This window comes from Larimichthys crocea, chromosome VII (assembly GCF_000972845.2).
Source record: "Larimichthys crocea isolate SSNF chromosome VII, L_crocea_2.0, whole genome shotgun sequence".
NCBI lineage: Eukaryota > Metazoa > Chordata > Actinopteri > Sciaenidae > Larimichthys > Larimichthys crocea.
Window position 1 is genome coordinate 7,442,698 of NC_040017.1, and position 14,311 is coordinate 7,457,008.

Consider the following 14,311-nt stretch of genomic DNA (forward strand, 5'->3'; position numbering starts at 1 on the left):
ATGACATTTCTCTCAAAGAATAAAAGCAGTGTGAAGTAGAAAATACTCATGTAGAGAACTCATGTAAAATGCACTCAGTTATATTTCATCAGCGTCAAACATTTGGTTTTGCTGGAAGACACCGAGTCGTTCAGATGTAGAAATCAACAAAGCCTGCTGAGACGGAAAATAAACCAATCACACTCACTTCCTTTCTCATGCACACACACACACACACACACACACACACACACACACAGACCGAGACACTTCAACAGACGTGGATTGGATGCTTTGACAGCAGGGACACAGCAGCTCTTTATTTTGAGGTCAGTACTTTTATTTAAAATTTGCTGTGGATATCAAGTTGTATTTTCACTTGATCTCAGACCCCGTTGTGCACTTTGCTTATGTTTTGATGATGAAGACCTTTTTTTCTCTTCCTCTCTGTCTTTATATGTATAAAATCAGCTAATCTCAAAGCCTGAGTTTGCATTACATATTATCTAACATGACTTTCGTGAAATAACGCTCCTCATCATGAGTTATGATACGTTACAATAAGTTGGGTAAAATGGTTGACAGGCAGCAGAAAATGGCGTCCTTCCTGTTTCTGTGTGTGTGTGTGTGTGTTCGCTCTTACTAACAGTGATCTGAAATATCTCCTTCTGTCATCAGCAGAACTCAGAGGAGTAAACACACAATGCAATGCCAGACAATTTTGCCTGCCTGTTTGCTGCTGCTCTGGACACTGACAGGTAGGCCTCTGTCATGATTTTTGTTTTTAACGATCATTTAAACAAAATCAATTATTTTAACAGTGCTGTATGCTAATATATTTGTTTCTAAATTTCTCCCACAGCATCTGTCAGTTGTGTAGGTAAGAAGCTTTAACAATTAAATTGGCCTGCATGATAATAACTACATATAACTACATTCTGTTTAAATCTGTCTTTGTGAAAGTCATTTGTATGAAACAGTTTAATAATCAGCACACAGTGAAGGTTCATTGTCTTAAATGTTTTTTGTCCCACAGAAACAGAAAAGATAACAGTGAAAACTATCTCTGATGAGATTGTGGTGTCTTGTGGAAATAATAACAATGTAACACGTGGAGATGAGACTATTAAAGGTGGAAAACTGAAATACGAAGATGCCAGCACAGGAGAGTACACATGTGGTGGACAAAACATCTTTGTGAAGTTTCGGAGTAAGTTCTGCAGCAAAACTTGTATCATGTGGTGGAAGCACTGATGTACTTTGTATGTTTTTAAGGCTTTTATGTGTGTTTTTGCATTTACACTGTTTTACGAGTACAGTGATTATTGACAATAATTATACTTCAGTCAGATTCTCAAAACATGTATGTTTGTGTTTGTATGTGTGTGTGTGTCCAGAGTGTGAAAACTGCGTAGAGTTCGACACGACTTCCATAGCTGGACTGGCTGTGGGAAACGTGCTGGCCACGATTGTGGTAGGAGTGGCAGTCTACCTCATCGCGTCTCAGAATCGGATCAGCCCGAACACCTCTCACAAAAGTAAAACATCTATCATATCTAACCATAAAATCCATGCTGTTCGTATTTTCACCGTTTAATCTGTAGCCAATGTGAAGCTTCCTCACCGAGTTAGTCAAACAAAGTCGTTATCTTTGTTGTTTTTTTATTTCCTCGTTGCGTTTCCTTGTTGAGTTGCAGTGGAAACATATGAACACACAGCACAGACTGAGAGTTGTAGATTTGTGTTGAAAGAACATCACAAAGGGATCTTTTAACATCCAGTATGGACAAGGAGGGATGATTACAACAAGCAAGTCTTGTTTTTTCATTCGTATGAGCACCTTACTACTGTTTTAAGACAGAAATGAAAAAATGTGAACTTATCCTTTAATTATCATTTTAATTCCTGCAACAAAAACAATCTTTTTTTTTTATATGAAACTATCTAATTCCTTAATTTGAGTAACTCAGATATATTATTATATCTTATTATTGGTGTGCACTCAAATAAAGCATGGATGACCACCACATACGTAAATATTACTGTTGTCAACCTAACAATAATCAGTTTTGTTGACTGTGCCAGAGTGTCTGCTTCAAATTTGAGATCATGTTCTTGCCTTATTTGGCTCATGTTAGAAATGTCATGAGAAAATTGATACCACTCTTTCAAAATGTAAACACGAGGCTACCACAAGCAGGCTGCAGCTGTAACCGAGCTGTACTCTCTTCACAGCAGCGGACGCATCAGCATTAGCCGACAAGCCATTTTACCCAGTGAATTCTATCAGATATGACAGATGTGTTACCAGAGGAGTTTCGGTACAACTTCACCACAACGCTTAGTCAACACACCCGTGACTATACTCTACACAAGTAACCCATATTGCAGGCATGGCTACAGCCACAATGACAGCAATACGCTTTAGCTGCAATGATACAGCTGTGCAGCATATAGCAAAGGGTACAAAAAGAGCTCATGCCAGCCCAGCTGTTTCTGCCTGTGTCCAGTCTTTATACTAGGCTTAGCTAACCAGCTGTTGGCTCCAGTTGCATCTGGCTCTCAGCAAAAAAGCAAAAGTGTATTCCCCAAAAGGCCAAACTATTTCTTTCTTTTAAATGTGTTCTCAATATTTAAATGATAAGTTGACCAAAACTAAAACAATCTCATTGAACGTCAGTGTATTTCTTTATCCAGTCCACTAAATCTGGACAGTAAAAGTAGCAATAGTCTATATTAATTATATTAAAGCCACGGAGGACACCCTCTGTTCATTCCACTTAGTAATAATCAGATTAGCCTTTGTTTGCCAGCTCTACCTCTGCTTGTTGATATTAATACATCCATATTATCAATCCACACAGGCTCTGATAGACAGCCTCTTGTTCTAAACGAAGGGAGCAGCAGAGCCCCCAATGACCATTACCAGGTAAGATGAAACATGAGGGCCTTTCAATACGTGATGACCACATATGAACATGAAAATGATAAATGACACTTATTCTCTTTGTCCCTTTACTTTCTTTAACACAGCCACTGAAACCCAAAGTTGGTAACAGGGACATGTACGATGTACTTAACAACACCAACAGAAGATAAAGAGGTGGTGACTCGCTGCCGGGGATCCTGAACCCTGAGTCGAAAAATGTGTGCCCTTGTTAACTCAAACTTCTGCAGGAGGGAAAAGTCTGTATCTGTGATGGGTGTTTCTCTGTATCATATCGTTTTAGCTTAACTTATCACTTACTTACTAACTTACTCTTCACCGTGCCTGTAAGATGTCACTTTTAACAAACCACTCACATAATGAGTGACGCGTTGACCTGTTGCATAGCTCACTGTTTATCAGCTGTTGTTCTTATTTTGGTAGCATATTAATCGACTGATGTTGTCTTTTCATGAACTGTCTATGTTTTCTGTAAGTTTCTGTACGTAGGGTTGCTACAGCAGCCACCTCATATTTCAAGTGTGTTATTTTGACAAACCAAACTGTTACTATCATGACGCAAAATAAAAGAATGAGGAATAAAAAAAAACTGTGCTTTGTCACCTGACTTTATATTTCTTTATGAATTCATTCAAGAGGTAAATATCTAATGTTTGACATTTGTTTGACAACTGATTAATGGTTACTTTTCAGATTATGGTTATTAAGATTATTAAATATGCATGTGAGAAGCACTGGTAAACGGCCACACCCTGTTGGTTTATGACTACTTCAGAGAGTGGTGTGCAGCTCCAGAAAAATATACAGATATTTCCTGCTAAAACCACTCAGATGATTTCATTGAAATATCTGTTTGAGGACTAAAGTGTCTGTCTATTGCAAAATGCTAAATTTCACAAATAAGAAAACAAAATAGTTTTTCTTTTTTCCACCTCACAAATCATCTCATGCCAGTGATCTCTGGGTGGAGAACCACTGAACTGCACTACCAAACTTTATATTACAGTAAGTAGATAAAACTAGCTCCACCCCGAGCAGTTACAACAGAAAAATACTGCATTGATGCATCAGTATTGACCTAATCATATAATATATATTAGTAAGAGATAGCATTTTGAGGACATTGCTCACTTTTACTTTTGGTGCTTCTGAAGTTACAATCTTCTAATTACCTCTCTACACGGCAGTCTCCATTTTTATGTGGCGGACTCCGCCATTCTCAAACTAGATTATGGCATCCATGCAATCTGTGTTACTGTTTGTAATTCTATCTAATTTACATCATCTTAGTCTTTACAGTTCACTCACCTACAGCCATGTCGCAGCTGCAGTATAAACCACACCTGCTGTTACCACCAATGACCACAGGTGTCGCCAAAACAACCAGAACAAAAGTCTTAAGGATTATGAGCAGATATTAACAATAATAATGTATTTTTATTCAGGCAGGAGTTTTAATTGAGGTCTTTTATTTGTAATGGAGTATTTTTACATGCTGCATTTTGCTAAAGTTCTTTTGCTGCTGTACTCCATTATCGTGCCATTGGGGTGAGAGTCTTTCAGAGAACGATTGAAGTCAAAGATGTGAATAGATTAGAATATAAAGAGACAGAGAAGCGACAGAAAGAATAATGCAACAGGATAAGTAGAGTGCAGACAAAGTTAAACACAAAGGTTAAAGAAGATGAGGAGGAAATAGAGAAGAAGAGGAGGAGGAGGAGGAGGAGGAGGAGGAGGAGAGAAACTCTTCCGTTGGAGAACAAATAATATTAGAAAATGGGGTCCCTCCTGTTTCTGTGTTCACTCTCACTCTTACATAGAGTGATCTGAAATATCTCTTTCTGTCATCAGCAGAACTGAGACGAGTAAACACACAATGCAACGCCAGACAATTTTGCTGCTGCTCTGGACACTGACAGGTAAGCCTCTGTCATGATTTTGGTTTTTAATGGTCATTTAGACGTCTCACATCAGTCGCAACAATTGTTTGAATATTTTTAACACTGTTGTATCTAATGAATGTTTGTTTTTTTCCTAATTTTCTTCCACAGCATTTGTCAGTTGTCAAGGTAAAATTCTTTAACAGTTAAATAATAACTACATGTGTGAATTTATGTTTAAATTGGTGTTTGTGAAAGTCATTTGTATGGAGCAGTTTAATAACCAGCACATTGTGAAGGTTTATCATCTTCTTCTTGTTCCTCCACAGACTCGAAAACAGACCACAGGATAGGAGTGAAAACTGTCTCCGATGGGATCGTGCTGTCTTGTGGAAAAAATAAAATTAAGAATAAAGATGGTGAAGCTGTTGACGTTTTGAAACTAGAATACAAAGATGAAAATACAGGAGAGTATACATGTGTGATTCCTGGGACCACTACGGATGACAAAGAAAATGATGATGAAGAAGAAGAAGAAGAAGAAGAAGAACTACCAAAAATCTTCGTGAAATTTAGAAGTAAGTTCTGCAGCAAAACTATCACGTGATGAAACACTCATGTATTTTGTGGGTTTTTTTATATGTGTGCTTTTGTACTCACTTGCATTTACGTTGTTTTATGACTACCGTATTTATTGACAATAATTATACTTCAAAAATGTCAGATTCTCAAAAAATTTGTGTGTGTGTCCAGAGTGTGAAAACTGCATAGACCTCGACCTGACTTCGATACTTGGAATAGTTGTAGGAAATGTGGTGGCTACCACTGTGATAGGAGTGGCAGTCTACCTCATCGCGTCTCAGAATCGGACCAGCCCGACCACCACTCACAAAAGTAAAATATCTAATATGGTCTCTTTCTACCAATTAATTCTACTTCTTGATATTAATATATCCATTATTATCAATCCACACAGGCACTGATAGACAGCCTCCAGTTTCAAACGAGGGGCGCAGCAGAGCCGCCAGTGACCATTACCAGGTAAGCTAAAACATGAGGGCCTTTCAGTATGTGACTACCACATGTGAACATGAAATGATGGATCATGCTCTCTTTGTCACTTTACTTTTCTTACCACAGCCACTGAAACACAGAGGTCAGAGGGACACGTACGATGTACCTGCCAACAATCAATAGAAGGGGGGTGGTTCATTGCCTGGTATCATAACCCCCCAGGTAGAAACATGTGTCCTTACAACTCTTAACTTGGCTCTTTTTTTTTTCACTGTGCCTGTAAGATGTCGCTTTTATTAGACCGCTCACATAATGCGTGACTTGTTAACCTGTTGCATAGTTCACTGTTTATCAGGTGTTGTTTTTATTTTAGCATTTTAATCGACTGGTGTTGTCTCTTTATTGACCTTTTTCTGTGACTTCTGTAAGTAGAGCTGCTACAACAGCCACCTCATACAATATATGAAATGTATCATGATGCCATATTCAAAAATAAAAAATGTGTCATCTGACTCAAATTCTTTTCAAAGATTAATGTTTAATGTTTAACATTTGACAAGTGATTAACAGATTACGATTATTAAAGTAAATACAATAAGCTTATAGCTTAAACGGCCCCACCCTGTTGGTTTGTGACTATTTTGTGTTGCACAGCTGCATAAAAGAAATATTTCTCTCTAAAGGCACTCGGGTGGTTTCATTGAAATAACTGTATCGGTCTTAAAGTGATCTAATTATGCAAAATTTCATAGAAAAGTCTAAAAAAATAATGTATTCACAAATGTATTCATTTCACAAATAAACAAAGATCAGAGTAAAAGCACTGGACTGAACTCCCAAACTTTATATTACAGTAAAACTAGCTTAATCTCAAGCAGATAAAACTATAAAAAAACTGCTCGTGCACTGATGCATCTCATCAGATCATATAATATATATTAGTCACATGGGTCATTCTGCATTATGATCATTATGCATTCTGCATAATGATCACTTTCAAGTTATAATCTTCAATATATCAAACCCAGTTTTTGATTTGTTTTTCAGCAGTTATCTTTGAATGTATTTAAAGCCTCTAATTACCTCTTTATTCAATAGTTTTTAATTATAAGTGGAGTCCGCCATTCTCAAACTCATAATAATCAGTAATCATAAAATAAAATATAAAATATATATTAGTAAGAGATGGCATTTTGGGGGATAATGCTCACTTTTACTTTTGGTGCTTCTGAAGTTACAATCTTCTAAATACCTCTCTATACAGCAGTTTCCATTTTTATGTGGCGGACTCCGCCATTCTCAAACTAGATTATGGCATCCATGCAATCTGTGTTACTGTTTGTAATTCTATCTAATTTATATCATCTCAGTCTTTACAGTTCACTCACCTACAGCCATGTCGCAGCTGCAGTATTGAGACACACTTGCTGTTACCACCAGTGACCACAGGTGTCGCCAAAACAACCAGAACAAAAGTCTTAAGGATTATGAGCATGTGTATGTATTTTGCAAGTAAAATATGTGATTACTTTCTTCTTAACTTTATTTTGCTGCTGTACTTCATTATCGTGTCAAAACTTCGTTATTGTGTCATAGCAGTGGGAGTCTTTCAGAGGTCTATTGAAGTCAAAGATGCAAATAGATAAGAATATAAATCGACAAAGCAGTGATAGAAAGAATTACACAACAAGGGCGATGAGAAGAGCAGACAAAGTTAGAAACAGAGGTTAAAATAGTAACAAATAAGATGAGGAGGAAATACAGAAGAAGAGGAGGAGGAGGAGAGAAAACTCTTGCTGGCTTTAGGAGGAAGCCTCCCCACATCAGATAATCTGATAGTTTAAATTCTTTGATCACTAGTCTCGAGTCTTTCGCCTTCTTCTTGACGCTGCTGCGACAAAGCTACAAACTACTGTTTTCTACCCGAGGAAGAGAGATCAAACAACGAAGCTTAGACAGCTCGGCTCAGAAACACAACCTTGATCAACCCACACACACACACACACACACACACACACACACATATCACATCTGACTCTATACATGTGCACACACGTCCGTGCACGCACAGACACACAACTGCAAGTGTAGGTTCGTGCACGGACAACCGCATACACTTGTCGAGCAGATGTAGGTCTGTATGTGGGAACGGTTTGACTTAAGACTGTCAGATACAGGAGCACATTGTATACAACCCCCACCCCAACCCCCTCTACCTCTTTGTTTCTCTGTCACACCCAAACAGATGTAGATGAAGAAGAACTCAGCAGTAAGTGTGGGAGTGTTTCCACTAAACGCTGCATCTCATTTTATTACATACAGTGCGATAAATGATCATTTATTTGTAGTCTGCATGATGCTTCATGTTTCTCGCTTTCATTTCCATCAGTATAGCTCAGTCACTGCTGGGAAGTTCAGTTAAGTTGCGCAAAAACAAGGGCAAAAAAACACGACACAACATTTCCATTGTGCTACATTAGATATAAAATACATGTGTATATGCACCGAAAAATGTCAGATGTTTCCAGAGACATGATGGCATGTTACTCATACAAGAGAGACTTTAGTGATGAAGGCATTTTGATGGTGATTGCGCTCCGGATATGAGCTGTGGCTTTTGAGACCACTTATAGCATAGAGGTATATCCGTAAAAACATGTCAGTGTTGTTTCCGACCATGTGCAAAGAAACTGACAAGAGTGTTACCTGTGGTTTTCATTTATTAGTGACACATACCGTGCCCGGCACAGTGACAAAGAGATCAACACAGTAGATTAGAACAAAAGCAAAAAGGAAAGAAAACAGCAAGTTAATAAAATATGTTTGTGCAGTAAAATTTATACTGCTATTTTTTTTACAATATGATGAGTCAGAACTTCAGTATGTACAGAAAACAGATATGGTGAAACGACAATGCAAGTTAGGATTTTTATATCGTTTTAAATTAGACAGTACTCTGTCAACGTTTTCATATTAAACGGTCATCACACTCATAGTACTACATATATATTTATATATACAGTCAGTAGCCACTTTATTAGGTACACCGGTACAATCCAAAACAATAGTTTTTGGCCAGAAATTCTACTTTTACGAAGCTTATGTTACATTTTCACATTTTTCTTGACTTTGTTGAATGTGTTCGTTAACTGGGTTACAGTTAAAGGGAATATTCAGAATGCCTTGTGTATGTGAATAGGAAAGGCGAAAAATATTTCTCAGTACATGATCTCAGTGCCAAAAGATGGTATTTGATTAATACCAGTATAATGGTGTCAAACAAACTTAACATTATAGGGATCATAAAAGTAAACTTTATGGCAGAACAGGTATATTGGATCGCACTAAGCTGTATGGGTGTAAGTGACCAAAAAAACTAACAAAAACAAAGCACATTTCTGTCCAGCCATGCAGATAGTTTTGATTTTATTCATCCAGATATCCTGTATCTGAGATTTATGCCACCACACCACTACGACGAACACGAATGGATGGATGTTCGTTTGTGGCGCTCACAACTTTGAAAACATCTAAAATAGCAACAGTAATAGTTTTTTTTTGTATGATGTGCCTCACACAGCCCTATCAGATGGGCTCAAGTACACCCTTCATTGTCTACGCTGCATGTGATGGGTTTATAAAAGAAAACACAGCAGGCATAGTGATCCTGAAATTGTCGATGCCTTTTCTTTTGTTCAGTATTCAGTCAAGTTTGTATTCATGCTTCTAAAACAAAGCCGTTCAGCCAAGACAGTAACTTCAAATAACATTATTATTATAATAATGTTATTTGAAGTTACTGTTAGCTTTTTGTTGGCTTTTTACTGTGGTTCTCACACACTCTCAGTTACAATACTTGGTGCCAGCGTATTACAACTGACTCAGTAGAAAACTGTGAGATAATGAGTCGAGTTTATAGATTACCGTGAAAATAAATACATTAAAGACTAGCATCACACTAATTTGTAATCCTATTTGTGTGTTAAATTCTCTCATTGGCATAAGTATATTATTTAATCATGATTTGGATTCTCTTCAAATTAGCTGAGCGACATGATCTTCCATTTTCTTTTCTTTTTTTTTGTTTTGCTATTTGGGTTAAACAACCTTTTAAATCTAAAAGAGCAGAAAACAAGTGCTGGCATGGTAATGCGAGCATGATTGCTGTTCACGGTTCACGTATGTCTTTTGTGAATGTTTGCCTTCATCCGTGCAGCTTTGGAACCAGTAACCCGGCATAGTCAGGTGACTTGTGTCTATCCTGTCCTGTTCACGATGGAGTAGGTATCCTGGGAGCGAGTGTGGTTCAGTTGCTGCCAAAACACAACATGAACAGAGTTAGGTTGATCACAGAGTCATATAGCTACTAAAAATAGGTGAATATTTTTTTTAATAACAGTTATAAATAGTTTACAATTGGTTTTACGGGGATTGGTAAACTTTGTCAAGAAGTATAATAAATACATGAACTAAGAAAATTAAGTTTCGCTCATTTGCTTTTATGCTGAGAGTTGGATGTCCAGATTTCATGACTATGTGCTGGACTATTTCTTGGCCGCGCGCAGTGACTTCTTAAAAAGTCCCGCATGTCGTTTTTACACTTTTTGGATTAAAGAAACAATATATAACATATATAAATACAACATATAAAGTGTTTTTTGTTTTGTTTTGTTTTGTTTTTTACAGGAATAAAGCTGGGCTAGCTGTTCCTTTGCTTCCACTCTTTATGCTAAGCTAAGCTAACCATCCGTAACTTGGTTGTAGCACTTTTACTCCTGGCAAGAGAGCGAATAAATGCCAAACAATTCTTTTAAGTAAAAAAAATAATAGATAAAAACGACTGTCTCTTTTTCTGCTCCAATTCTATTTTTTTATGCTTGTTTTGCGATGACACTTGGACTTCTGATCTCCTCGTGCTTGGTTATTTGCAATCTTTGGTTGAAACATGAACGTTACTTTGGAGAAGAAAATGAGTTGAGCGTGACGCACACACAAATGTAAAGTGCATCTGGAATGGAAAAGTTGCATTTTTATATGCAATTCCTACCTCATACTCAGAAGATTGGCCAGGTGGACCCCGCCTTTCAGGACGAGCAGGTGCTAGAAGATAAGGACAGAAATACGTATGTAACCAATCACTTGTGTTATCAGACTTACTTAAAAGCATGCTTTATGGTTGGTTGTGCAAACATAAAGACAAATTATGTGTTTACGAGTAAATATAGAATTTATGTGATGAGTCCACACCCAGTTTAAAAATAAATGAAATAGGATTTGCAAGAGCTGCATTGGCTGCATCAGTACACATGAAATCCATCTCAACTGCAGATAAGTCTAAAAGATAAGTGTTTCAGTCCGAGTGACGTTTGCTAACGTTTTAGATCAGTATGTAAAGAGGTGTGATCCTTTGCTTTTTTGTGATCTGCTTGAGTGCGTTCTTACTTTTGGGAGGGTGAGCAAGTCCAGCTGGGTTCTTCTTCTTGGTACACATGAAAATGATTATCATCACTACTGCTGTCAGAGCCACGTCCATAACGATGACCACCCCAAAGAGAGCCGCATTCAGCTCAAAACAGTTCTCACACACTGGAGGTCAAACAACAGAAGTTGAACGAGTGAAAGCTTAGCAAGGACAGCTGACACAGATGGTGCATGATGAGAAATTGTTTTTACTCACCCTTTCCTTGTACAAAGAAATAATATTTTTTGTCACTGTCATATTCACAGTAGTAAAGGCCTTTCTTGTCATTTCCATAAGTAATGGTCAAAGTGGTGTTTGAATCCGAGATCTTATCTTTGTAGTACCAAGTCCCAGATTCTGGACAGGTCATTGTGAACTCTTTCCTGAAGAATGTTACATCTCCTTTAAAGATATAGACAGATATTAAGTTATTGCAGTGTATTTGCTTCAGCTCGTCATTTCATTTAGAACATTCTTCTCCATTACTTCAGTTAGAAAGGAAGATGATCAGAGAGTTCAGGGTGGTTTGCAAAACTCAACTCATCTTGTGTACATCTGGGTCTGATGAAATTTCTCTGGGTTACTGTTATTATACAACTAGTGATTCTTCCATACTTTTAGGAAACCAGGTGGCATTAAAAAAACATACAGGAAAATGTTATATTTTTGGTTCTTTTACTTTTTTTGTGGATGTTAACAGGTGCAGAAATTAAACAGGAAATTGGAGGTTTAAAGTTTCTTGCAAATGCTCTTTGTTGTCAGAATATGTGTTCTTCTAAGTAAAGATCAGTATATTGAAACTTTTTGACTTTAAATGATGAAGTAAAATAAAACATAATGCAATATTTACCTTCCGCTTTCACGGTAGCTAAGAACAGGAGGACGACGACGACGACGGCGAAAGGAGCCTGACTAGCCATGTTGGTCATTTTCTTATGACGACTTTTGTTTTTTGTACTCCGTTTCTTGAGCTTTGTGAATGCATCCACTACGAGATATAAAAAATCATCAAGCTGCCTGTTTAGTATGACAAAAAGAGTCAAGCAAGTAGGCTTGGTGTCTCTTTCTCTCTCTCTCTCTCTCTCTCTCTCCCTCTCTCTCTATCATACACACACACACGTTGCACCCCACAGGAAGTGTTTTTTCAAGATGAATTCACAGTTGAACCTCAAAATGAAGTCAAACTGGTACTGAGTATGGTGGTGACTCAAAAAGAGAAGCTACACTCAGTAATGTCTATTTATCATATTTTCTGTTCTCTATGACTGTTTTTTAGTATCTTCTATTATTTTCTATGTGCTCTTGTCTCACCTGACTCAATTCTCTCTATTGTCTATTCACTTTTTCCAAAACACTTTATTTTTTTAATTATTGCATTGTTGAAATTACCACTTAATCTCTGTCTATTTACAGCCCAAATTTCCACGTTTAACGTCAAACCAAAAGTATTTTCCTTTGATAACTTAACATTACGAAATGCATGAACTCCTAAATGAGCGCTTATTGTCATTCCTTGATGGCAAAATGTGTTGTAATTGTTTGGGACGATGTATTATTTTGTGGTTATCATTAAGAGTGATTTCTAGTCCGTGCTAGGACGGCGTCACTCACCACCTTACTCTCCATTCTTTAACTCCAGAGAGGAAATATTTTCCTCATGGGGTTAAAAAAAAATATGACGACCGGTTATATAATCAGATGTCCCTCATCTGCAGAAGATTGCCAGGAATGACTTTGACATTTAACCTCTTTTAGTACGTACGCCACATTAAAACTCTCCTCACATTTAAAAAAAAAACATTACATTTACAAAATCATTCTAACCAGATAACCAGTTTAGTCTCAGCCCCATCTACACATCACATCTTCTGAAAGATATCTAAGGGCAGTGGAGACCAGCCCTTTAAAAACCAAACAAGAAACATTTTCATCCTTTGGAGCCGATCGGGGAAACCCACTCCCATCTTTCCACAGACAGCAGAGTCCAGAATCCAACAAACATAATACACAATGTCATTTAATAAACGCACGATGTACAGATTAGGACTCCCCTCCTCCCATCTCTCTTTAACACCATCTACTGAAGATCCCCTGACATCTTTGAAAGAGGGGGCTTGTACAGCACCGTTTATCTCAAACCTATCATAGTTTGTCCCTGCTCCCTGACCTCCCTTAGAGCTGTTGTTGCAGGGTTGGATCAGGTACAATAAGATTATTTCCCATGTGTATTAAACAGAGGACATACAGTGTGTAGTTTTATATTGCATATTTCTGATAAATACAGGTTATAACAGCTACAACAGCTACAAGAAAACAGCCTGAATGAGATACTAGCGCTGCAAAGATCATACTACAGTAATAAATATGAATGTTCATGCTTATTTATTGCAGTAAAACATTAAAAAAAACCCATATTACTTACTCTCTGAAAACACATTGTAGATATTAAATGGTTGTAAGTGTACTTTGTAGAGTGTGTAATCAATCAGAACTGCATTTGTCTGGGCTTCATATGCGTTTTCCCACATGTCTGCACAGTCCTGTACAGCAGGTGGTTTATGGATCAATAACTGAGCTTTAAAGAAGTATGATATAACAGATCCTCAGCTTAGTTCTGTGGAACAGTTTCATAGTTTTGCTTTTGCATTATTAATAGGTGCACATAAAGGCGGTTGTGTTTTAAAGACTTACAGATGCTGGATGCTCTTTTTTCTGCTGCTTTGGTAAAATGTTTATTCAGTTCATGTCGCAGCTCACGAGCTTGCAGGTTGAAAGCTGATATGTAGCAGTTCATAAAGTCAAACATCCATACAGGCTACAACTAAGGTTGTAAAATTGGTTTGTCTATTCAGATATTTGTGAAGGCAACATAAGTGCAAATACATCTTAATATAAATGAAATGTCGCTCATAAAAGTTGAAACCTGAACCAACTTTTTTCTTTTTTTAATCTTTCTGGTAGGCCTCAGACTTGAATACATCAAAGTGCAGCTCTGCCCCCAAGTGGTTCAAACCAGTAACCGACCAGTTT

General features: G+C 37.4%; 2 protein-coding genes across 2 annotated transcripts; one reads left to right on the forward strand and one right to left on the reverse strand.

The window, feature by feature from the left end:
* The first annotated feature begins 200 nt into the window (after window positions 1-200).
* On the forward strand, window positions 201-6,292 carry LOC104930464 (uncharacterized). Its single transcript, XM_019274763.2, has 13 exons — window positions 201-308; window positions 661-737; window positions 842-859; window positions 1,016-1,189; window positions 1,377-1,517; window positions 2,844-2,908; window positions 3,013-3,072; window positions 4,758-4,845; window positions 4,978-4,995; window positions 5,136-5,384; window positions 5,560-5,700; window positions 5,783-5,847; window positions 5,947-6,292. Exons 2-13 carry the CDS (start codon window positions 683-685, stop codon window positions 6,001-6,003), a joined length of 1,131 nt encoding a protein of 376 aa, XP_019130308.2. The 5' UTR covers window positions 201-308; window positions 661-682; the 3' UTR covers window positions 6,004-6,292.
* A 2,230-nt stretch (window positions 6,293-8,522) lies between these two features.
* LOC104930465 (T-cell surface glycoprotein CD3 epsilon chain) lies at window positions 8,523-12,377 on the reverse strand. Its single transcript, XM_027280270.1, has 4 exons — window positions 11,498-12,377; window positions 11,263-11,406; window positions 10,868-10,920; window positions 8,523-10,133 (listed from the first exon to the last, which is right to left on the reverse strand). The coding sequence occupies exons 1-4, from the start codon at window positions 11,649-11,651 to the stop codon at window positions 10,077-10,079; spliced, it is 408 nt and encodes a 135-aa protein (XP_027136071.1). The 5' UTR covers window positions 11,652-12,377; the 3' UTR covers window positions 8,523-10,076.
* Window positions 12,378-14,311: the final 1,934 nt, after the last annotated feature.